Source organism: Chrysoperla carnea, chromosome 4 (assembly GCF_905475395.1).
Source record: "Chrysoperla carnea chromosome 4, inChrCarn1.1, whole genome shotgun sequence".
Taxonomy (NCBI): Eukaryota; Metazoa; Arthropoda; class Insecta; order Neuroptera; family Chrysopidae; genus Chrysoperla; species Chrysoperla carnea.
This window is the reverse complement of record NC_058340.1, coordinates 71964646-71990294: the sequence shown is the minus strand read 5'-3', so window position 1 is coordinate 71990294 and position 25649 is coordinate 71964646. Positions and strand designations below refer to the sequence as shown.

The 25649-nt window shown below is 29.3% G+C and overlaps 1 protein-coding gene across 4 annotated transcripts; it reads right to left on the bottom strand.

Annotated features, from left to right (window-relative positions):
- Window positions 1-516: 516 nt before the first annotated feature.
- LOC123297566 (1-acylglycerol-3-phosphate O-acyltransferase Pnpla3) lies at window positions 517-16575 on the bottom strand. 4 transcript variants are annotated; one of them, XM_044879282.1, is made up of 9 exons: window positions 16212-16575; window positions 4900-5012; window positions 4520-4828; window positions 4004-4440; window positions 2915-3088; window positions 1674-1831; window positions 1340-1572; window positions 1084-1234; window positions 517-950 (listed from the first exon to the last, which is right to left on the bottom strand). In XM_044879282.1, the coding sequence occupies exons 1-9, from the start codon at window positions 16387-16389 to the stop codon at window positions 703-705; spliced, it is 2001 nt and encodes a 666-aa protein (XP_044735217.1). In that variant the 5' UTR covers window positions 16390-16575; the 3' UTR covers window positions 517-702. The 4 variants fall into 4 exon arrangements, with proteins under 4 accessions (XP_044735217.1, XP_044735218.1, XP_044735219.1 ...); XM_044879283.1 differs by having other exon boundaries at window positions 16230-16575; XM_044879284.1 differs by lacking the exon at window positions 2915-3088.
- Between the last annotated feature and the right edge of the window lie 9074 nt (window positions 16576-25649).

The following is a 25649-nucleotide window of genomic DNA, read 5'->3' as shown; positions in this document are numbered from 1 at the left end:
CTTCCAGAGTTTTTAAATTTGTTGTATTTTCTCAATAATTTCTATTTTCTGCCAGTATTGATAACGGAGGCCTTAATATTTGTGCGAGAAATCTATAAATATTTTTTTTTAGGTAACTACAAAATTTGTAAATATCAAAAAAGGACATTTGGCTTTTCATCATAAAAAAAATTATAATCCTTATAAATTAGGAACTTAATAAATAATATACAGTTCTGATAAATATAGTTCTTTAAAATTACAAAGAAAAATTCTTTCTCTCTGAGTGTGATGAAAATTATGACTAATTTATCAAAATTATTTAATTTTCCCCACATTAGATGACTTTTTCGGAATGATTATCTACTTATGTCAATCTATTTTCCAAATTAATTCCCGTGATCGAAAAACTTGTTAATAACAAGAAATCATCAGACATTTTAGATTTCCATAATTTTATAGGAAATCAAGATATTTATCGTCATGTAAACACCTAAGGCACGAAAATTCAGACTTCTATGAATTCGTATTTTTTTCCCGCATTTCCGTAGAGCTCTACTGACGCCCTTACGAATCAAATAGTTGTACGATAAATTAGTTTAAATAATTTTCTAACATCGTATCGATCAGATGATCGGATGATGGGCTATTTATTTAAGAAATGCATTTTTTTTTCTAGTTAAGTCTTTTCAAAATTTTTATCTACATACATGAAAAATGTTTTTAAATATCAGTAAAACATGATTTATAATGTGAAGTACTTGTGGTCGTTGATAAAACTGATGGTTGATCGGATTCTGGTCGTAAATCTGGTAAATTAATATCTTCTGGAATTGTTACTTTCACTGATGACGATGCATTCCATTCACTTTCTGGATCAGAGAATATATTTGCTGATTCACGTTCAATTATTTCTTCTAACGAAATATCAGACACACCCGCTAAACTATTATCATCTTCATAATAGTATTCTGGAACAAAAAAAATTTCAAATTATAATTAGGAAGACAAAATGCTTGGTTGTGGAATATATCTAAGTATACCATCTTCGAAGCAGTATCGCCCCCACCTTCCCTTTGAATTATCATTTATCTATTTACGTACCTTTGTCATCGATAGCATTTTGTGACATCCACGTTGCGTTATCATTCCAGTCATCATCGTATTCTAATTGTGTATTTAATTCTTTTTCATGCTCTGAATGCAATGCTTCGCATTCCGCATTTGTCATATCATAGATTTCAGTCCAATTAACCTAAACAAAAAATCATAAATATAAATATACATAGGACGTTAATCGTTGCGTCATGTGGACGTGACATATCTTCTAAGCCTATCGAAAAATTCGAAAGAAACTTACTTTATTATTTTCGTCAGTATAATAGTACGCCATAATAGCTTCATGTTGTGCTGTAACTTGTAAGATCGTATCAAACGTATCATCTTCACCAATTTCCACTTTATTCATGACCACACTTGGACTACGTGATAATACTTTATTGATTGGACTTTGACAAAAATCATTATTATCTAGATTCACTGTAAAGTCCAAATTCACTTTATTCTGTAAATCTGGAATATTTTCACCAGTATCTACAATCACAAAGTACAAAAAATTAATATTAAAAAAAAAATTATATGATTAATTCGATTAATCGTCAAATATCTAAAAATAAAAAAACTAGTATACTTACTTCCATTGTATTGGGTAATCGCTAATTTGCAATTAATTTTAGAATTATGTTTTTCATGTCGATAAGAATTACGATTCATTATGGCGGCAAGTTGTTCTAAAATGTAACTACTAATATCCCATACATTTGTTTTCATTTTGGGGGCGGCTGTCACTAATCTAAAAAAAAGAAAATTAATGAGTTAAAATTAATTATATATAACCAAGATATCCTCTCCCAATTGGCGTAACATGTGGCATGATGTGAATGCACCTCTACCACCAGGCTTTAATTGTACCTCTGTGTCACAAAAATCGCACGGATTTACATGAGCCTATATACTAAAATGTGCGTTTTTTTGTGACACAGAGATATATTTCAATTACAAAGTAGTCATCGTCAGAAAATTAACAACGATTGCGCTGATATCTACATTATCTGGATACGGAATTCTTATTTAACAACAAACCCAATTGAATTCGAATGCGTGAGTCATTGACCTCTATGATAATCTATTTAAAATTACACCAAATTTACTTAAAACTAATTATGTTCCATACAAATGTGCATTTTCACCCAAAAAGTGTGCACTACCTAACAAGCATTCGCAATAAATTGATTCATTACTGAATTTTAACAACGGGCAATTTATAATTGCGAATACTCGTTTTTATAAATAAAAAAGCATGACCCAGTTACTAAGCAAATAATTTAAGTCCAAAACCCAACAAATTTATGAACAAAATAAACGTTTACAAAATGTATGAACTGCTACTTTTCTGAGCACAATAAACCTTGATTCGAAAATCTAGCTTACAGAAATTTCTAAATATACTATGATCAATAAAGAACATAAAGCGTGGGAAATTCAGTTTGATAATCGAAAACTAATACTTTTTGGTAGAGTTTTCTGATCAGGAACTAAAACTGTCTACATTTTTCTACCTTCAAACTGGGTCCAAATACAGATCATAGTACACCCCCAATTACATATATCAACAAATTTTTTTCATTATAGAGTTGATTTTTTTTGCAAAGATAGAAGTTTACACTTGTTCACGCCCGCGTTATAATCTAACTCACTATAATCGCGGCTAATTTAATGTGACAACTGTGATAAGTTAAACACTTCAAATCTTGAATTAGCAAAAGAAAATCTCTCATAGCTTAAACAAAGGCATGAAAAAGGACATAATACAATACTAACGTATAATTTTCAAAAAAAAAAAAAAAAAAAAAAAAATTAAGTAATAATCCGATACCTTTGTTTTTCATGGGCTAAATATTGATTGATATGTCTTTTTTTCTCGCATTGAATTGAAACACTACCCACAGTACGAAACTGAAATGAACGAGTTTCAAATGCATTGCCAATAATATTGGTAAAACTAGTTTCAGTTAATTGTGATACATATGCCTTGCGATTAGATGTCAGTCTGCAAAATTTATTCATTATTTTGGTTTTTGTTTTCTATTAGTAAAAATTAGTTAAAGCGTGGAAGGAAATATTAGTTATTTTTATTAGTTGATTCATTTTTCCCCATGAAAAATTTACAAATTCAAAGTTTCAACGAGTTATTTTTAAATTTCAATTTGATAATTAATTTTCGTCCTTAGTAAGGCCTTTAATATATTCTTTTTATATTACTTAAAATACGTGTCTCTGGGATTTACATCCTTGGCATATCATACTTTTCGAGAATCTTTACCGTAAGTTTATTTCTACGAATATCGTCTCCCTAAGATACTTCGAAAGGTATCAGTAGTCTTAAGACATTTGTTCATGTATGCAGTCAAGGGTAATCTTTATTCACAAGGGTAAGAGACGCCAGAAACGAAGCTCTTTGGAGTGTGCATCCCTGGCATATACTACTTTTGGAAGAACCTTCTTGAATATCCTTTCCTTAAGGTTGTTACTTCGAAAGGTATCAGTAGTCTGACGACACCTGTTTGCGCACGCAATTAAAAGCTATCTTTATTCACCAAAATAAGAGTCGGTAAAACCTTAAGGTAGAGATCTAAAATTCCGGCCATTCCTGAGCTAGTGATGAGCAAAAGTAGCATCAATAACATAGTCGACTCTTTGGCTAATTTAAACTGACTTATTCTCAAAATTTGGAATGAGATCTTAGAATCTTTCTGCAAGGTTTATAAGTTTAAGTAACTTATTTTTGAAAACCTCATTTTCAACAAAACGTTGCAATCGAAATATTATTTTAGGGAGTAATCATCTAACTTGACAGGAAAAATTCTCTCTTGAAAACGCTTTTACATAAAACTTTGAATTTGAAAAATGTATATTTCCACAAAGATAGATATTAGAAAATTATAAAAATACAAATTGCACTTACTTGGAATATGTGGCATAAGCGATATCTACAGGTAATGTATAGGGTAATGTCAATACGGATAAAATCTTCATTCCACGATGTCTGAATACCCAATTAACCAATCCTTTATTTGCCGATTCAATCGCATCTTGAAATATACTTAAAACTGTGTCTGGCATATTTCCTAATAAAGCTTGTTGTCGGTGTAATTTACATTCTTTGCATTGTGGATCATATTCATAGCTTTCATCTAATGTTTCGGAGACGACGAATGTCGATTGAATGGATAAACATCTTGTACAACTTATTAAATTATTACGATGTAAAAATCGTAAAGCATCATCAAAACCTTGCTTGCACATATTTGATAAAACTTCGGGACGTGGTGGAAATAATATTCTTGCAAAACGGTAGATATTTTGTTTTGAGAGTTCAATACTAGTATTGGCTACATTTATCTGCAAACAAAAATAATTTTCTTTAAAATTTATTCATAAAAACGAAAACGCGGTATGAAATTGCATGAAAATTACTTACATGAAATAATTGTGAACTATCATCTCTTGGACAAATATCACTTTCGCCACAAAATGGACTCACTGTAATTGTATTTTCATCCAATGTTGGTAAGTTATCACTGAAACCACCATCCATGTATCGGACTCCTTTAAATTTTGGTGGAATTAAGCCAGAAAATACAGGTACAAATGCAGATGCCAATAATGCTTGCATAAGATCTTCTCGTGAATCAAATTGTGAGACAATGACATTTTTACCATCGTAGACACGTGTTAACGATATATGTAATTTACCAGAAACTCGAATATGCGCATCGTCGGGAAGAATCTACCAAAAATAATTGTGGTTAGTCAAGTTGAAGTTTAATCAAATTTTTTTTAAGGAATTTGTTTACTTACAGCATCAATTCCTTCTAATAAAGCATTTTGAATGTTGAATGATGGACGAAAAGGTCCCAGTACAGATGTGCGCGCTTCACAAGCTATCCTTAGTACATCACTGGTCATGTCACCTGAAAAATCAAGATATAATTATTTATATGAAAATTTTCTGAAGTGAAGAAGAAAAGAAATCAATAAGTTGAAGATAAAGATTCATAAAGTCATAAAGAAAGCAATGTTTGTAACAACATAGGTTATGTTAGGTTAGAGTGGCTGTCCTGGGATGGGACACACTTAGACCATAGGGTCCGTTGTGATACCGAAAAAGGGTCGGCCCATCCTCGACCATTACTCCATGAACCATTTGGAGCTGTTTAAGAACAGCAGCAGAGCTTTGACGTCGATGGACTTTAGTTGTAACAACATAGAAAGCATGCAAAAAAGAATGTAGAGCTTGGAGCTAGAAAGAAAACCTTAGATTTATGTCCCTCAATCCACAGCCTAAGCAACAATGCAAAATAAGATTTCCACAGTAGCCAGGTTCCAAAGGAAAGTTTGCGACCTTCCTGGCGTTCCGCCTCGAAAGAAAAGTATGGTTAGCTCTTGAGGAAATTATTTGATATTCATTAAGTATTTTGTTGATTACAAGCAAATTCTTCATCAAAATATGGTAGGAACTAAATTTTCTTCCAAGGAAGATCGAATAATAGACCTTCGACTTTACCAACGGAGTGGGTATATCAAAGAAATATTCGAAACAAATGCGCAGGGAAATCATCTAAACAAAATAATATTGTGTTCAAAAAACCTTTCAGATAATTTTTAATTTCTAATTTTAAATTAAGACCACATAAAAAAACAAGTAAACATTTTTATACCCAGAAGTAAAAATAAAAAAATTGAGCAACCTTGAAAGATTAACCCAATTATTTTCGTAATATTTCGCAAAACAACTTTTATCTACAAACTGATAGCACTCTCATGATAGTATCTTATCTAGAAAAATTGTTTTTAATTAAAATTTTTTTTGCTGACGTATTTTATAATCGCGTTAAAATTTTACGTTTGTGTGATTTTTTTTACTACACTCATGTGATACGTACAAAATGATTTGACGGTCAATTCATTATTATTCATGACCTACAAAAACAATATCATTGAAAAAATACTACAACCTTGCTAATTTTAAATTTCATATTTAAATTATGTAGGGCTTCCACCATGTGTTTCTTTTTACTTTCCAATCATTCGAATTGCATTAAAATGATCAAGTTATCGTATTTTAATTTCATTTACAGCACGTGCCAGTCAGAGCACGCAGGTATTAAAAAAGTGCAAATTGTATGAGAAAATTTCAAAACAATAAGGTTACCGGATACTGCCATTCTTTAGAACAAATCTACACCGAAAGGTGTAGCGTGTCTAGGTTTAAAGTGCTTTTATAAACAGATGCAGTTACATAATTCTTCAGATGAAGAATTCTCACTTCACGAATAGAAAAGTGAAATTGGTTTTAAAAAATCTTTACTAGTATGCAAGATATGAACGTTAAAAATTCCTAACTAAACAAAGAGCAAGATACCCACTAGTGACGTCATACGTGGGTATCACTATAGAGATTATATATAAAACTTTGTTTTGCTAAAAGGAGATGGGAAACCTTGGAATGCATCTTTGATTGCTTATAACTTCTTCGTTTTTTAACCAACTTTAAGTTCACTTTTAAATTTTGTCATGGTATCAAGTCTAGTTTTACATTTTTGGGGTAATATAACCAATTCGACATCAGGATTATCCCCTATTCTGCCAAGGCCAGAACCAGCACCGATAATCCACACCTTGTTTGCCAGGATTTATCCAAAGATGGGTGCAAAATTACGATCCCAAAAATTTGACTTCTCTGCCTCAAAATTTTTTCGTATCTGTCTATTCTTGTATCTTTCTAAAGGTGCAAATAATATTCATTTTGTTTTTAATAAATCTGTAACCCACCCCTGTCCAAAAAATTAACCCTTAGACACAAAAATTAATTTTTTTATATTATTTTTTGTACGTAATTCAAAATTATTTTATCCGAATTTGATTCAGATAAGACAAAAAATGATTTTAAATTTATTGTTTAAATAAAAAGCATTTGAGTACTTTAACTTCATGGGGATTAAAAAAAATCAATTGTTTATTTTTAATAATACGATTATCATCAATTATTCCACTTATTGTGAATACAATTACAAAAATAAATTGTTTCTATGTTAATAATAGTTTAATATCCTTGTATGTTGAATTAATGAATGTAATCCTTTTTTAAAAAGCTTATTTGAATATAATTACGACTTTTTATTTCACGTGTTTAAAAAAAATTACAAACAAAATTTTTATTATTATTTTGCATAAATTTTAATTTAATTATACACACGATGCACGTGCCGAAAACAAAAATATTTTTTCGTTCTTCTACGAGATTAGTCGTACAATTATGTACACAAGTTTTAATAAATTTATATTCCTTTAAATCTTTTAATTCTGTAAGTGAAAGAAGGCGTTTCTACACATTCTAAAATAAGAAACTTGGCTAAACCCCCAATTACGAGATTTTATCCGGAGGATGTAATTACCTTAATACAAGGTTATAAAAGTGGATGAACAACCATACTATAAGTATTAAAACCCACTACTGCTGTCCCCGTGAGTATAAGACTTTTTCTCCCCTCCGAGCGTTTCTGCCTCCGTCGAGCAGAATAATAATATATACACCATGGAAGCAAATAAAGAATGTCTCAGATCTCATGTTAAGTTTTTGAATTATCGTGTTGACAGACGGAGAGACAGGCAGACAGATGGACAACCGGAAATGGACTAGTTAGGTGATTTTATGAACACCTATACCAAGATTTTGTTCGTACTATAAATATTTTTAAGCGCTACGCTAGGTACAAACTTGATGTATGCCTCGATATATCTTATATATTTAAACGAGCAATTCTTGTATATATTTATATATATATCAACGATCTTGGAAATGGTCCCAACAATTTTCATGAAAATGAGTATGTAGGAGTGTTTTTGGACGAAAAGTCGATCTACCTAGGTTTCATTTTTAAAAAACATCGTTTTATCCGTGTTTTCATGAAAAACTGAAACATACACTGCAAAAGAGGATTCTTCCTGACATCTATTGGTGTATATCGTAGTTAACGAAATAAAATGCATTACCGAGACATTCAAATTGATATTTATGTGGATTATGCATGGTATAAAATGGCGAAAAACGCTTGTAGAAGTCAATTATAATAATTCTTTGTTTAGAATATTTTATTACAAATTTTATTTATCTCAAAGAATGTTTGTGTCATATTTTTATAATATTTTATATTATTTTTTTTATACATATATTAATGATGAAGTAATAAACAGTAATAAAATAATTAAGTTGTTATTATTATAAGTATAATAATAATAAAAGATGATGATGTAGTGAAAATAGTGACTCTCAACTCAATATGTAAGTAAGTATATGTATATTATTTTATATTGATGACCTTCAGTAATCAATCAACAACACGCAATAACTAAACTAAAATATTTATTATTGTTGATAAGAACAATATTTAATATAAATTTATTTTAGATAACCCCCATGTAACTAACATTCAATATATGTGGTATGTGAGAAAATTATTACAAAAATAAATACTTGATTTAAGTGTCACAATCATCATCAATAATATACAAAAAAATATATAACAGAAATTTTTGTGATAAAAAATAAATTAAAAAGAAAAAACGATAGCCAAAAACAAGTAAAATTTTTTATTTCCCAAGGAAATTACAATATTTAATGATACTCAGTTGATAGGAAAATTTTGAGTTAAATATTTCCATCGCATAATCCAAGTATGGTCCAAGAGTGGGCTGTAAAACCCTACCAGATGGAGGGAGGAGGGAAGAAATTTGTAATGCCACATTGGGATACCAACTTTACCCATAGAGTAACCGGGTGTTTTCACGTGAAGTTATAACTTTCAATTTAGTTTTTCAAGAAATAATAGGTTGCCAGGTTACCTTTGTGGATCAAGTATGGCGACGTTTGAAAAAAGGTATTACCTATTATTTCTTGAAAAGGTATATTGAAAGCTATAACTTCGTAACAAATTTCTTCCCTCCTTCCCCGGTTTAGCAGGGTTGCCATGGCCCATTCTTTTTACGTGTTTGATTGCCGCTTTATTACAAAGTTTGAGCTGGTTACTGATGGGTCAAGTGATTTTTCAGTCCGCTCCCGGACCAGTAGGAGACATCAAGCATTCCGATGGAATCGGCGTTGGTGCAACATTGATTTGTCAAGTTTTAGTTTGCCAGTCAACCCTTGCTTAAGTCTTGGTTTCCAAGTTTCTTCCAATTCCCAACAATCTCCACTCAGAACTGAACTAATTTTGTTTCGGTTGGCATAATCAGCAATAATCGTTAAAGCGGATTGTATAAACCGCGAAGATATCTGCTAACTTCGTTATAAGTTAGACACAAACATTGTAGAAGCTAATGAGATAGTTTTACCGAACAATCTTGAATATAAGTGCGGTTCCCTGTATCACTCAATATTAAAACAAATGCTGATTAAGCATATTTCAATCATAAAATATAGTTAATCTTAAAATATTCCGCTAATTAACCACCGACATCATATTTCCCGCAGCAATAGATAATTATTTTTGACTCATCACATTTCCACCTAGACTTTAGAATCACCGTTTCTCGAGTAAAATTCAATTTTGTAGCATTTATGAAATTAAAATCATGGATTTGGTTCAAGTTGTTATGCCAACTGCAAACAGCAAAAAAATACTATCCGAGAAAAAGAACGATTATTTTTGAGAGTAAGTCTCAAAGGCCGGAAATTTTATTGATGAAAGAAAAAATAAACATTCGTAATTTGTGTAAACATTTATATTTATTTTAAAATTACTTTTAAAAGAAAAATTAAATGAAAAATTTATTTATTTACATAAGATTCAGGGTCGAATTGATAATAACATACAAAGTTGCATATAAAAATATTTCTAAAGTGTATTAAAATAGCAATTTTTATGTAATTTAGGTTTTACAATAAATTAACTGTAATATATTTGAATTGCAAATAACTTCCAACCAATTTTAATGATTTTTTTAACGATTTAAAAAAGATAATGAAATAAAATTAATGGAAAACTTCAAAGAAACGTGATCTTATATAAGATCACAATTTTAATGTCGTTTATGAGACCAATAAAAGCAAAATTTTCTTAATATTTGTCATCGTTAAGACCAGATAAGTACCTACATTTTTTTATTTATAATCGTAATTGTAGCTTTTAAAATTTCTTGAACATTATTTGCGAGCGTGATTGCAAACATTATCATAATTATGAAAATGAATTAAAAAGTATTTTTATTAGGAAATAAAAGATTTATTTAATTTTAATCGATATCAATGATTATAAATTGCAAAACCGTTTTTAATTATTACAATATCAATTAAGCTTTTGAATTAAACTCATAATTTTTTATTATAATAAATAACACATTAAGTCCAGGTACGTATCTCAGTTTATTTCCCCAAGCTTTTGAACAATTGTTTAATTTCATTAAAAGTAAAATCCTATAGAATTCCTTCCTTATAATCATCATCAGATACGACAAATACTTATATATTACAAAATCGAAACCCTTGAATCCCCTAGTTAGGTTAGGTTAGAGTTGCTGTCCTGCGTTGGGACATACTTAGACCATTTGATCCCTTGTGATACCGAAAAAGAGTTGACCTATCTTCGGCCACTACTCCATGAACCATTTTGAGCTGTCTAAGAATATCAGGAGTGCTTTGGCGTCAACGGATTTTCTGTCAGAGAGGTTGTCGAAAAGAGAGAGGCTGGCTCAAATAAGTCCATTTCCTCATGACAAAAGCTGGACAGTGACAGAGAAGATGAGACATCGTCGTCTCCTCCTCCACATTGTGACAGCTCCTGTAATAGTCGTGATACACTGTCAGGCCTAGGCGTTCAGCATGCTTGCCGCCCGGCCAGTGTCCTGTAATAGCCGCAACAACTTTGCTAATAGAGGCCCTTGGAAGCGAATTCTCCTATGACTTTGATAATTTAAAATATATGCTGAATACATTATTATACACTGTTAATAAATAATGACCTCGCTTTGTAGTTTATCAAGGCACTTATTTAACTTTCTTCTTAGAAATGAAGTTCTCATATAAGCTTTAGATGTGAGAAGGAAAATACTTTCTGCCTCATAAGACCGAAAGACTTGGTCTATGCATATATTACTCAATCATTATTTCTTTACTAATACTTATATTTGGAAGAGGATCCGATTTACATTTGAATGTGTCCTCCCTTACTAAAAGAGAAAGAGGCCGGATTGTAACCATTAACCAATATTGTTACGCAGTTACGTTACTGAAGAAAGAGTATAATAATAGTTTATAATAATTAGTTCAAACTATTAACTTATTTGAATTATATTGCTGAATTGTATTTTTACAACATTAAAGTTATTTACAAAATTTTCCTTTTGAAGAAAACTTACAAACATACATACAAACGTGCTTTTAATTATCAATAAAAATAATTTTGAAAAATAAAATATTTTATTAAAAACATACATTTAATTATAAACAAACAATATGAGTCATTACACTCACATATGCATAACATAATTATCTATTTGATTTGTTTATGAAAAATATAAAATATTTACTCACATACTTTGTAAGAGTACTTCACCTTAATATTAGAGTTGAGAAAAACAAATCTATATACGAGTTGTTTTTCTAATTTGCAGTATGCTTAATACGATGCGACCTAACATACATAATAAAACCAAATTAATAACCTTCAATCTATGCATCATTAATGTTTGTTGATGACATATGCTAATTTCCTAATCATACTGATGATTAATCTATTTTGTGTTTACGAAAAATTTCTGGTTCTTGTAAACAATAGATTTGTAAACAAACCTTTGTTAGGATGCACGACGTATGTGCGCATCCTGTCCAATTCTTATCTGAGCCTTATAAACGATATAATACTTGTGATATGACAAGACAGATATGGTCTGTGTAGAATCGTAGGAAATGTCAGAATATTAATAACGGAAGCTTAGGAGTAGATAGACATGCGTGAAGTTTTCAACGGGAAAAGGGAGAAACATAAAGAAGTAACAAGGAGAATTATACCAGATTGATAGCAGTAGGACTAAGAGACTACTGAATTGTAGTTGTCGGATATCCAGTACAGCGCTTTTCGTAATCTCATCACCATAGGTTAGGTTATATTGGCTGTCCACGAGAGACACGCTTAGGCTATAGGGTCCATTGTGATATCCATGTGTTTTATCAGCTTTTCCGCTGATAATTTCTTTTTTTAACTGCTCAATTATTTTCAGAGGCTGAGTGCACCTCCTTCATGAATATATATATATATATATATATATATATATATATATATATATATATATATATATATATATATATATATCATGCACTACACCAGCCCATCACAACCAATAATTAAATTTTTTTTTTTGTTGCGACGGAGGAAATCAAACCCGCTAACCTAGCCATACTACCAACGGAATTGGTTTCGCTTTAAACAACTGAGCAACCATGGTTGACTCTCTTCATTTTCTCCTGAGTTATCTGATCTTGCTTATAAGTAAATATCAATGCTAGATTCTAAGTCACAAGAAAACATAAAGGCAGGCAAAGCTAAGTTTACAGTCGGAAAATTTCTTTTTATACTATAAAAAACATAAATAGAAAGGCATAATTTCAAAAAGGGCGCCTAAAGATGTCTTATAACTGTTAAAATTAATTTATTGAATAAATAATTTAATATATTGACTTAATTATTATTTTATCACTCTCAATATAACGGTATTGAAAAAATACGAGATATATAGCCTTTGTCAACTTCAAAAATATAAACATACCTTTTTATCTTGCATAGCCTTTAATAAAAATGTTAATTGAATTCTTATTTATATACTCTTGTTGATTTGGGAATAATTAATCAAAAAAAATTATAAAAACAGAAACTCAAATATATATGTGGTAGGCAGATCGTAATTTCGACCGATTTGTGTTTCGGTTTCACAGATTCTAAATTCGCAATAGCGTAGATTGAATCAACCGCAAGTTGAATGAGTAACTCAGGTTAGGGTTGTTTTTCGTAGATGGTGGGTAGCCGGATTATAACGTGGCTAATGTGGGTACGGCATCATATATTATACTACTTTTAATTTGTGTTTTAATTTTTGTAAATATAACTTTAATAATAAGAGAAAATAAACTATGACGTACATACATAGATTATCTAAAAAATTGATAGAACGAACACATATGTATTTTTTTTTAAATTTATGGTGCATAGTTTAATTATATATTATTACTTCAATCATTAAAGATTGTCAGTAATCCATATTATTAACACATGTAAGATAAAGTCTACTTTAAGTATTTCGTTTTAATATTAAAATTTTTCTGTTTTATATTCATACTTTTATTATATTAGCCACTACCCATACTCTAACAAGTTAACGCGATGACTGTCTGTATCGTTATAAAGACGATAAAGGCACAACTGAACTATAGCAAGATTTGATCTAATAAGTACGAGCTTTGGTCTAGCTGGACTAACTCTAACATGAAGAAGTCTTCAGATAGATTTGTTCTATATTCTAGCTATAGAGCATACACTAAAAACATAGTTCAATTTAAATAGAAGTAAGAAGGTTTAGCTAGATTATTATCTTATTATCAGTATACTGAATAGAGAAACTGCACCAGGTAGTGCCACCCAGAGAGTTCCTAATTATTCTAGGTAGATAGAACAAAGCAAAACAAAATCTAAACTCAGTGTAAACAATTCGCTACAGTTTTCTTTAACTTGAGAAAGTCAGATATAATACTCAATTTTTGTCTTAATAGATAGACAATGCTATCATGACATCAATTATGACAATAAACACCATCTTCTTAGTTAAGACGGTTAGCTAAACCTAACGATCCCGATGAGTATCGTTAAAAAATAACCTAATCCTGGAAATATGCTCGATATTTATATCACTTAATATTTATATCCAAAGTATATCTAAAATTCTTAATAGCGTAAACATTGGCATGACTTTGAAAGTTTTACGCAAGGAAAAGGTCGTTCCTACGTTATTTTATCTATAGAATCGATTTTAGGAGGTCTTAGGTTCATCTACTCAATCAGTTTACTCCCACTACTTTTTGGGAGCCTGAATGTGTCCTTCCCCTATTGGTTCCTCCCCCTAAAATTCTTAATTTTTTTAAATAGTACAATAATTGGATGAAATTGGAATAAAGAAAATAAAAGAAACGTGAATTAAAACTTAAAAATTTTAAGTGACACGTGAGAAATGTCTTTAATACTTTTTACAAAAAGGTATTTAATAGATATATCATTATACAATTATTTTTATAAGATGAAAGTTATTGACCTTCTACGATACCTGTTTTGTACAATAACATTATAAAGGTCTATGGCAAAAAAAAATCATTGCTTTTACACATCAGCGGCGTACCGGAAAGTTCAAGAGCCTTATACGGAAGTAAGATTTGTAAACAGCTTCTACACCTACTTTTTGTTTAAGTCTTTCTTCAGATTGACTACCTATATGAAGGGAGGTATAATATTGGGCCCAAATCAACAAAATAAATAAAAAGAATTAATCGTTCTATACGATTTTCGATTGGCATTTTACTACAGTGGAACCAGAATAAAAGAGAAAACTCCGTGATACAGACTAATTGATAGGTCCCTAGTCCAGTCCTTAAAAGCCTCTAAGAGTAGACCCTTAAATCATTCATTCTCGGCTACTTAACTGAGGCCAACTCTTGAGTCTAAATCTTTATTGTCTTAGTTGCCTTGTAACTGACAATGCGACCTTTCTAAGTAAGACTGCTGTAATCTATTCTTTATTTGCATTCTGTGCAAAATTTGTTTTTCAGCTAGTTTTGAATAATCCTTGTCTAAATATAGGTAACAACAAGTTACTGTTTCAACAAATTGTTTCTTGTAAATATTTGTATTTACCAAAGACATTATCTGACTAAGAGAACTTCCTAGTAAGGTCAAGAGAACCGCCACTGTTGTTTATCCATTTATAGGATAAATAAATTAAAACAAAAAAGATTAATGACATTTTGTAAACTTTCACACAATAAATTTTTGAAATAATATAAATAATATTATAGGTGTAATTATCTTAAGCATACGATGTCCGATATCCTCTTCACAAAGACCTATAAGTCAATGGAAATTCAAATTTTGCATAGAAAAAGTAAGTATTGCTAGAGAGTTTTCTACAGAGATAAAACCTAAACTATTTTCTATTTATGTGCAATGGTGTGAAAAAAAACTTTGTTCGGTTTAGTCCCCTACGGGTTTGATCTAGTTTTAAGTATAACATTCCAATATTATCATTTTTAATTATTTGTTTTTTTATCAAAATTTAATTTAAATAATAATAAAAATTTATTTTTAAATTAATAATTTTCTTTTTATTAAAATTTATAATATTTTCTGTTCGGAACACCCTAATACTTCTTTTTTTTGGGCTATTTGGCAACAACAAAGCGTCAGTAATACTATCGTTTAAAAATGAGTTGACGGATGACAATGACTTTTAGCCATTGCCACTCTATGTTGCGAAGCTCTCCTACGCCTTAAAATTTTTGCAAAACTATAGGCATTGACTGCAATACAGTCGATTAAATTAGAACATTTTGGTAGCAAAAAGTTGAATCCCGGCAAAGTGAAATTTGATAAGAGATTCTGATTAAAGCTCCGTGGGAATGCCATTAGGCATGATCAAAAAACTAGAGTTTCTAAAGAGTTTAAATCCGAAATCAAAATCCTTGCCTAGACTCTAATTAGTTTTATCGAGAGTCAGTCTCAAATATGAAGTTTTCAAATCTCTGAGGACTGCAAAATATATTTATATGTGTGTTTGATATTAGCAATAGTGAACTATTACGTCACTATGCAGTAATATCGTTATAATTACATAAGAGAAATAGAGATATATTGTTCTTCTGCTCTACTGAGGATTTAAAAATATTGCAAAGAATTTTTTTAAATTGGGACAAACAACAAATTTGAAGCCGGTAAAAGTAATAATCTTACAGAACTAAAGAAGAAAATTAGTGAAATTAGTATTAGAAAACTTAACATAAGATATTAAAATAGAAAAGATACTTATTAGTCGAAAGTATTTCCAGAAAATAATTTTTGTTTTACAATACAAATCCTTACATATTGTTAAAGCCTTACCTAACGGTAAGTCACATAACAGGCAACATGCTGCTAAAGCTCCAGCAGATGCGCCTGATATTTTATCCAATAATAATTGTGGAGCATATTGTCGAAAACAGCAAGCAACACCCACATGATAGATACCCAAAAATCCGCATCCAGCGAATGATAAATTCATTTTTCTTTCCGTATAAATAATATAATTATCACAAAACACAAATTCACATTAAAAAATAAATTTGTTCACTTGTTTTTCTTCTTTTTATTTGACAGCTCTCTATAAATCGTTATGTTTTTGTTTACAAAAACAAACAAATAACAAAAAATATTTTATTTACAAAGCAGAGAACTTTCCTCGTTTGAATTCAGCTCACTACTGAACGGTAACTTCATGTGTACAATAATTTTATTGTAAAATAATCTAACAAAGTATAGACTCCTATTTGTATTGAGTATACAACAAACCGGTGAGAGAATTTTTATACCATGTATATTTGTAATATATATGAAGGTATACTAAGTTTAGTCTCAAGTTTGTAACACTTAAAAATATTGATATTACGAACAAAATTTTGATATAGGTGTTCTTAAAATCACCTAATTAGTGCATTTGCAGTTGTCTGTCTGTCCATATGTGAGCACGATAATTTAAAAACGAAAAAAGATGTCAAGCTGATATCTTTATAGCGTGTTCAGGGCGTAAAAAGTGAAGTCGAATTCGTAAATGAGCAACATAAGTCAATAGACCTTTTCATCGATTTGCTTTTGTTTCGGACAGTTGTCAAAAAACTATTCAACCTAAGAAATTTAAATATATTTTATCTTTTTCAAGTAGCGCTTTTTGGCAAGGATAGAAGATATAGGATATGTCTTTACTTGATTAAAAAAAGTCCGAAACAAAAAAGAATCATTTTGTAAATGAAAAGCCCTATTAGCTCTTGGATTCGTATGACCCATCTTGTAAACCGTTAGTGATAGAGCAAAAATTTAATTATAAAAAATGTTCCTTATAAAAAAATAAAACTTTTGTTTGAAACATGCTTTCGTTAACATCTCTGTTTACCTGTGAGGTCGCAAATTAGGCTCAAATTGCACAGTATGTAATTATAAGGGATTATCAGTTATGTATCTGTGACATGTATAGATATGTAGTGTGACAGTGTAATCAACACTATCTATACACGGTATTTCAACCATTTACTCGGTCAATTGTTTGTTTTTACTTGTTTTTTTATTGCGTTTTGCTGAGAAATTGTATGCTATTAATTGCGCCTTACCAGAAATTGGACAAATTAAGACTACATTAACAAATGAGAGGAATTGTTTAATATCGTGTTTCCCAAAATAAAAGATTTGGTAACATTTCGTAATTGGTTTAGAAAAGCAAGCATCAATTTTTTAAAGAGTTCGTCCTTTCGAATTCCATTTTACTTCATAAATTTAGTTCATGCGAATTAAAAGAAAAAAATTGCTCATCGATTTTTGTATATTCAATTTCAGCCAGCCTCACCGCACTAATCGAACGGTTTTACCTACTACATGTGTCACTTAAATAAAGTAAGACATACATGTAAGATGTGTATGTAAAAGAGAGAGGTGCATGAATATCACAATGCGAATAATATTTTATTCATGTGTTATTATAAAATACAGTATGGTTATGTTTAAACGTCATTTTAAATATTCAATATGTGATAAAACATTTTTATTTAACTTCCTATCAATTCTCATCAAATGAAAAATGTTAATTTTATTATTTACCAAGTTGTCTGATTTATTATTGTCATAAGGTTTGACTCTCATTTCAAATGATTTTTTTTAATATTTTAATTAAAAAGATTAGTAAGTAATAATTATTTTTCGATATCTGTGTGTGAATATCACTTTTTTTGTTGTTATAATAATTCAATTGTGTAGTTAGTTTATCTTTTGTTTTATGTTTTAAAAAAATTATTGATGATTCGTGTGTCAATTTATTTAGGATAACGTCCACATTTTTTAATTAATATATTGACAGTATCAATTAATTAAATTCATGAATTATGTTTGATGGTAGAATTTATGTAAAAAATGTTGACAATATGTTTTTTGATAATAGATTGATTTCGTAGCTAACAAAAAAGTCATTCTTTTACGCACTTAAAAAGAAAATCTATAGTTAGTGTCAACATTAAGGTCTTCATACTATTGTCACCTTTGTGATACTAGCTAGATTGAATGTCAATGGCACGACAATTTTTTAAATTTTAAATTTTACTTTGTAATGCTTAGATTGTTTCTCACATTTTAACTATCATAGAACAATGAACTAGACAACGCTTTCAAACTTATTTTACTTCAGTTTTATAACTCTTGAGGTGGATTTGTCTTCCAACCTTTCAATGATTTTAGACGGTATTTACAACATTTAGCTTGAAAGTTTGAGCACTGATGATTTTTAGCAGCGCTGATAAGAAAAGCATTATTTCAATCATGTTAATCTCAAAATGATTTGGTATAAGCGTCAACCAATAAATTAAACAAACTTTAAACTTTTTATTTGTTAAAACAAATTAATAAATTACAATCCTTGGGAAGTGGAAAATACGTTGTTATTGTTAAAATAAGATGTTTACGAAAACAACTTAGTTTTGCGACTTTGCTATATATTGATTCCAATTGACGCTAATACGTACTTAATTATGTCTAAAGAATCAAAATTTTTTTGAGTAAAGCAAGTTAGTACAAGCCAAATGGAAATCCATCGAATGACGGTTATAAACCGTGAGCGCCGGTCATTCAACGGTGAAGACTATTACTAATCTGACACACCCCCATTTATGTTGGATTAGACATTAGAGAAGGTAAGTAAAACTATTCCTTTTTAGTTTAAAGAACAGGTACCGTAATTAAAATAGACCCGTTTTTTTATCTATTTTTATTGAAATAATTTTATGTTCATTGATAACATGTACGTACAAGTTTGGACTTTTAATGTTATCATAAAATATACTTTAAAACCATTATTAGTTACCAATGCCAACACTAAGATAACATCGTCAAATTTTAACTACCTGATAAATAATCCTTATAATATTTATCCATTTAGAATATACTAGAAAAAAAAATTTATTTAAAATTTTTTGTTTAAGCTATCTATTTTTCAAAACATACCTACCCTTGTCTTAATGGGTTATTAATGGATCTCAACAGACTTCATTCACAAGAGTACGAAACGAACGTCAATGAAACTTATTCCCTAACAAGAAACAAATCATATGGGCATATGAAGAAGAGTCTTGAGGAAAACAGAAGAAAAGAAACTGTATTGGAGTGTTGTTTTCGAAAAATAATTTCTTTACATTCTTTCTTTTGGTATGTCTAAAGTGATTGAATAAAATACTACACTTATGGCAACCACCGAACGAAAATTTGCGAAGATCGATGAGTGAAATTGAGCATTAGGTAACTCCGCAGAATGTTTTAGAATCTTGTGACATATCCAAAGAAAGAATGTAAGAAATATGATGTAATGTGCTGGAATATGGAAGATAGAACGCAGTGTCATATACCTAGACAGAATATAAGAAATATTGCTGTAATGCTCACCAGAATATAAAAGGCCTATGAAGATCGGCAAATAACAGAAAATTAGATCCAACTGTAATTCGATAGTCTGATCAAATTGAAAACAATCCTAGTAGGTTGTGTCAGAACATACTACCTACAACCTTTAAGACCTTGGCATTAATGCCAGGAAATATTTCAATTCAAATTCATTTCAAGAAAGAAAGGTGGTGGTCTTGATTGACTTTTTTGTATGTTTTACTTTTGACTGGCGCCAGAGTAGTAAAGTTTTCATATTTCTAACAGTAAAAAAAAATCATCTAGGTTGAGTATAGAAATTTTTCAATCCAACCTTTATGACCTGAACGTGCAAACATTCCAACAATTTATTAGTAGGATGACATTCATCAAAGCAATAAATAACTCTCTATACAATAGGCCTTATTCTCTATGACGTTTAAATTGATGTGCAGATGAAACAGCCTTGTTTGTACAACATTTTACTCAATTCAGAGAAAACCAGATGTCAGTGTGCAACGTTCTTTTTTTAGTATAAGCATATACGTATATTCTTGTCACTCTCTAGCTTATACGTTCTATGTACAATGGAATCTAGACGTGGAATGGATTAAAATATAGTAAACTTAAGTACATCTGGTTTAATTGTATGTATATGTGTGTTAGTTATTAACAGTTGGGCTCTTATCAGGCGATGACGTAGTATGTTTATCATCAGTCTTCATTGGTTCAAAAACAGTGGTGTGGTTCTTTTTAGAAGCCCATTGGTTTAGATGATATTCAAAATGTTTTCAATAGAGTTTACAAATGTATTTTTCTGCTTTATAAAAGGTATACTACAACTTTTTATTATTTTTAAACAGCAGTTATGCAAGTTTTATAATTTTATTAATCTAGCAACAAATAATTATGGTATTTGTATTCTATCTCATCAATTAGTTAATATTTGATCGAGTACGATTATTTTTAGAAAAAACACGCGTTATAAATATTGAAATTAACTTTTATTATGCCCATATCTATCAATAGATTATAAAGATATTATAATATTATATTTTTATAATAATATTTGCGCTCACTTATAATAATATTAAAGTAATAAAGCTTTTACTGCCTCATCTCTACAGAATCCAGAAGACATACGGAATATGCCAAAAGGAACTATAAATGTACCTAAATACGAAAAAATTTAGAATTTGCTTAATAGCGTTTTAAGCGAGCAAATTACCAGATCTCTACCGTTGCAAATCGGCATCGACACTCTCATTATTTCGCCCTTTTCTTATATTAAAATCTTAAAGAAATCGAAAGTTATTTTGATACTTTATGTGGCAGAATGTGCGCCCTTCTTTGAATAATAAGCTAACGAAAGCTCGAAAATTATTAATTAATTTTCAATGCGGAAACAGAAACAACATAAAATAACACAAGCTTGTACTCTTGTTTCTGAAAACCCAGAACAATTCATAAACAAAGTAATTGTACACTTTTTTGCCTTACGCTTTTAAAAAATTAGGATATTTCTTTGTGCTAATTTCAAGACAGTTTTAGCGAGAGCAAAATTTTCTACTACTTAGAATTTCCAGAAAATCAATTTTCTTTTCCTTCAAATAAAAGTATATCAAATGCTTACTAAAAATTCTTCATGCATGTTAAAAATTATAATAAGTTTAGACTTTGTATATTCAGCTTTGTTCAAGGTCAAAATACAATAATTATTGTGAAATTACTTCAAATAAAAATTTGTAATTCCAACATTAATATTAATTTATTTTTAATTACATTTCAAGGTAACAACATATTCTAAAGCTTTAACAGCTGCAATAAATATATGGAAAATTGAGAGCAATAGGTTAAAGTTTAATTGAACCTATTCAAAATATTGAATACAAAAAATAAAAAACTTATACCTACTTTTTCTTTATTTTAGTTGCTTATTTCTTGCTCCGCTTACGATGCTTAGCTATAGGCAATTATGTGAGAGTACAGTTGTAATGTTTGCAGAGCCTCAAGATATCATTATTGATTTTTGGGTAGATATACTATAGATTTAGGAAGTCATCTTAAACTGTACTCCTTTATTAACCAAATATAATTTTTGTTGATCAAGGAACCAATTATCAGTTAAATATCAGTAAATCGATTTAGCTAAATTTCAATATACGAATTTCACGACAATAATTCAGCTATTGATGAACCGATTTTCTCCAGCAAAATCGGCCCCCTAAAAAATAAGTGAAACTGTAGAGAGGATTACCCATTTGACGATTATCACTCACTAATAATCGTCAAATGGTTACAATTTATCAAGTACAATTCAAAAAAATATTATCCACTATCACTTTTGATGCAAATCAAATTTTTACAGATATATTTAAGATTTATAGGTACTACTTCTATTATTAATCCAGAATATTGCCAACAGAGTATATAATTTTAGTAATCTAACGACAAATAAGAAGGTATTTGAATTCTATCTCATCAATTGTTAATATTTGATCGAGTGCGATTATTTTTAGACAAACACGCAAAACAAATATTGATGTAAAGATTGATTATGCCTATCTATCAAAAGTATATAAAGATATTATATTTTTTGTAATTATATGTGTTTAAAACAACCGCCCATCTTTATAGTACTCAGTTTGACATAGCAATAAGAAAGAAACAATAACGTAAATTTTTGAATTCCACTGTTTACCAAAATCTTACGAAACTGGTATTTTTAAAGTCCTATAATGATTAAGGACGATTTTTTTTTTCATAAAATTAAATTTAAAAAAATAATTTGCGTTAATGCTCTCAAATTATGTCCTTTTTTGGAAGTCAAATAAATAACAAACAAAAATAGCACTGTTATCTCCAAATTTTCCGGGTATTAATTCTATGATAACCTAACCTAATGATTATCGTCAATAATCTCTTGTACAAGTGTTATTAGTTTTTTTATAATTATGATAAAATTTTTATTTTTTTGCTAAATAGTATTTCTTGTAAACAACAATAACTTAATGATGACTATAAAAAAATATTTCATAAACATTTTGGTAAACACTACACTAGAAAATTTAATCTCATTAAAGTCTTGTTTACTGGTTCTGAGAAACGAAATTACGTTTTATTAGTTAATTTGATGAAATATTAATGAATGAATGGTTTAGCTAGTTTAACTCACACTTAATAATTTTGCAAAAATAAGTTTATTTTCAAAAGAGAATAAAAAATCAGATATGATGAATTCAGAAAATTTATTTATATTAGGATCATATTCATGATAATTTTATTACAGCAAATACTGGCTACGGTGAGACTTTCAAATAGTCGCCATATCATGAAAAGTGTAACTTTTTCAGAACAGTAATATCTTATTTCTAAAACAGAAAAATTTGTTCAGGGGTCCTTAAAACATGAAATATTGTGGAAAATCCTATAGCTATTTTTTGCATGATTACTATGCTTTACCTAAATAATGATAGGTTAGGTTTAGGTTAGGTTATATTGAGTATCTAGGAAGGGCACACTTCGGCTATAGAGCCCATTTGTGATACCATATATGTGTTTTTCCACCTTTTCCACTGATAATTTCATTTATCAGCTCCTTTTTTATTTTAAGAGGCTGATATATAATGGTAAAGTAAAAATAAAATAGTTTTGAAGGCTCAATTTTACTTAAATAAACTCTACAATAAAATTGTGATGTTTTAAAAATAAATAATAATTTACTGAATTGGCGTAATATAAATGAGATAAATAAAAATATTAGTATATATTATAAACTTTTTTTCAACATTATATTATTATTTGCTTGAAATTTTTCCAAATGTCAATATTAGGGTCAAGTCAGCTAATGACGTACAAAAAATTATTACATTACTACTTTCTATACAGGTCACCGCTAAACCATGGTCAATTATTGATGATTTTAAGGGTGTATGAGCACCCGAGCTTAAAAATGTAAATGATTTTGGCGAAGTTAGAGAAAATGAACCTTTCTTGGTCATTAAGGATCTTAAAACCATGACGTAAATTTAAAAAAATTTTAAGCTCAAAACTTAGAAAAAATGATCTACATAACGCCTCTCTCTTTTAATACTTGTAAGAAGTTCGCGAAGTTTTTAAATTATGAGTTTAATGAGAAATTTCGATAAAAAAAATAATAAAAATAAATGAGAACCAAAATTTAAAAAAAAATTAACATTTTCCCAATGTTATTCCAACTCCGGTACCGTGATCGAATATCCTTAAAAACTTGGATGTACACTTAGCTACAAATAACACATCTGTTTACTAATATGTAAAGAGAAGGCTTGTGTATTTATTTATATGCATTTTCAGGGTGACATCACACAATCGGAATTTCTTATTAGAAAATTCGACAAGACTCAGATATTAGTCTAGGCCTAAATCTAAGTTTAGAGATACGCAATTCAGGAAAAAGTCGGTCTACCGAATTTAGTGGGCTATTACTGGATTTTTGGGGAAATTTTTTATGACTTATTTCATAAATAAAGTGAGTTTACTATCTATATAGTTCTTCGTTCTACATGACGATTGACGTAGCGATTGAAAGACTTAATTTACTTGAGAATGAATTCCATCTTTGACGTTTTTCGAGAAATTTGCCACTTGTTATCGACTCTTTTCATCACTCTTGCTTATCACAAACACAAAATATATAATTCAGAAAAGAAATCGTGTATATTCAGGGCAGAAACACTTCTTTTTTATTGGATCATTTAGATCTAAATCGATCATATTAATATTATAATCCTTATGTAATAAATATAAAAAATTACAAAAGGCCAAACACAAAGGCTATCACAATTAGCTTGTGTGTTTATAAATAAAAACAATATCTATTGATTTTACACAATATTTTAGAGTTAGAAAAAGATGATAAAAATGATTGCATGTTAAAAAAAAATTATTTTTTTGTTGACCAACAGAAAAAAAAAATCAATTTCTTTTTAAGATTATTTAGGTCAAACAGGTTTCATTTAATTTTAACTAGAAAATGGAAAATTTATATTAATAAAGATCGAATGGGTCGTTTATTTAAAGTGATCTTATCGGAAGTTAAAAAACATTTTGATAAGAGAGTTTCGTAATTATTAACATTACGTTCTACGTAGCAATTTAGGCAAACTTCATTGACTATCTAATGTAGGCAATCTATGTTACATCGTAACTTAAAATTGCCTATAGATACGCTAACAAAACTATTTTTGTGGAAAAAGAAAATCAGAAAGCAATACTTAAAATTTTGGAATCATATGAGTGATTTCATGGAAAGGATACCATGAATGGAAAAAAATATTACTAGTTTTGATAGTATAATTCTCTTTAATATGGTGCCAACACTGTAGTACTTAAAGTTTTCAGTATCTTCGTAAATATTAAGTTTTCAATAAAATTTCATTATTTATGTTTATAAGAATGTTAAAATTCCAAATACTTTAATTTTTATTAGTGACTTTAGAGTTATATAGACTGAGTGTCAAGCGATTTTAAGCGTGCCAATATGTGAGGTAATTGCTTAGGTCTAACCATTGTAGATTCGTAAGAAAAAATGTCAAGTGATACGTGATAAATATTTTAATAAGTCAGTCACATATGGAATCACTTATATAAATATCCATTGTTTATTGGAAAAATTCGTAAAAAAGTATATCTCAAATATCATTCATTAGGTTGCTAAAAGAATCGATAGAAATCTTGTCTTAAAAAGTTATTTCGATATTTTCTTCGTAAATTTCTTTAGCTGGATATCTTGACTGGAAACAATAATTTCTTGAAATAACTTTAAACCGAAAAGATAATTTTAATTAGTAAAGCTCCTAATTTGTTATCTGTAATTTCACATACTAAATTTCA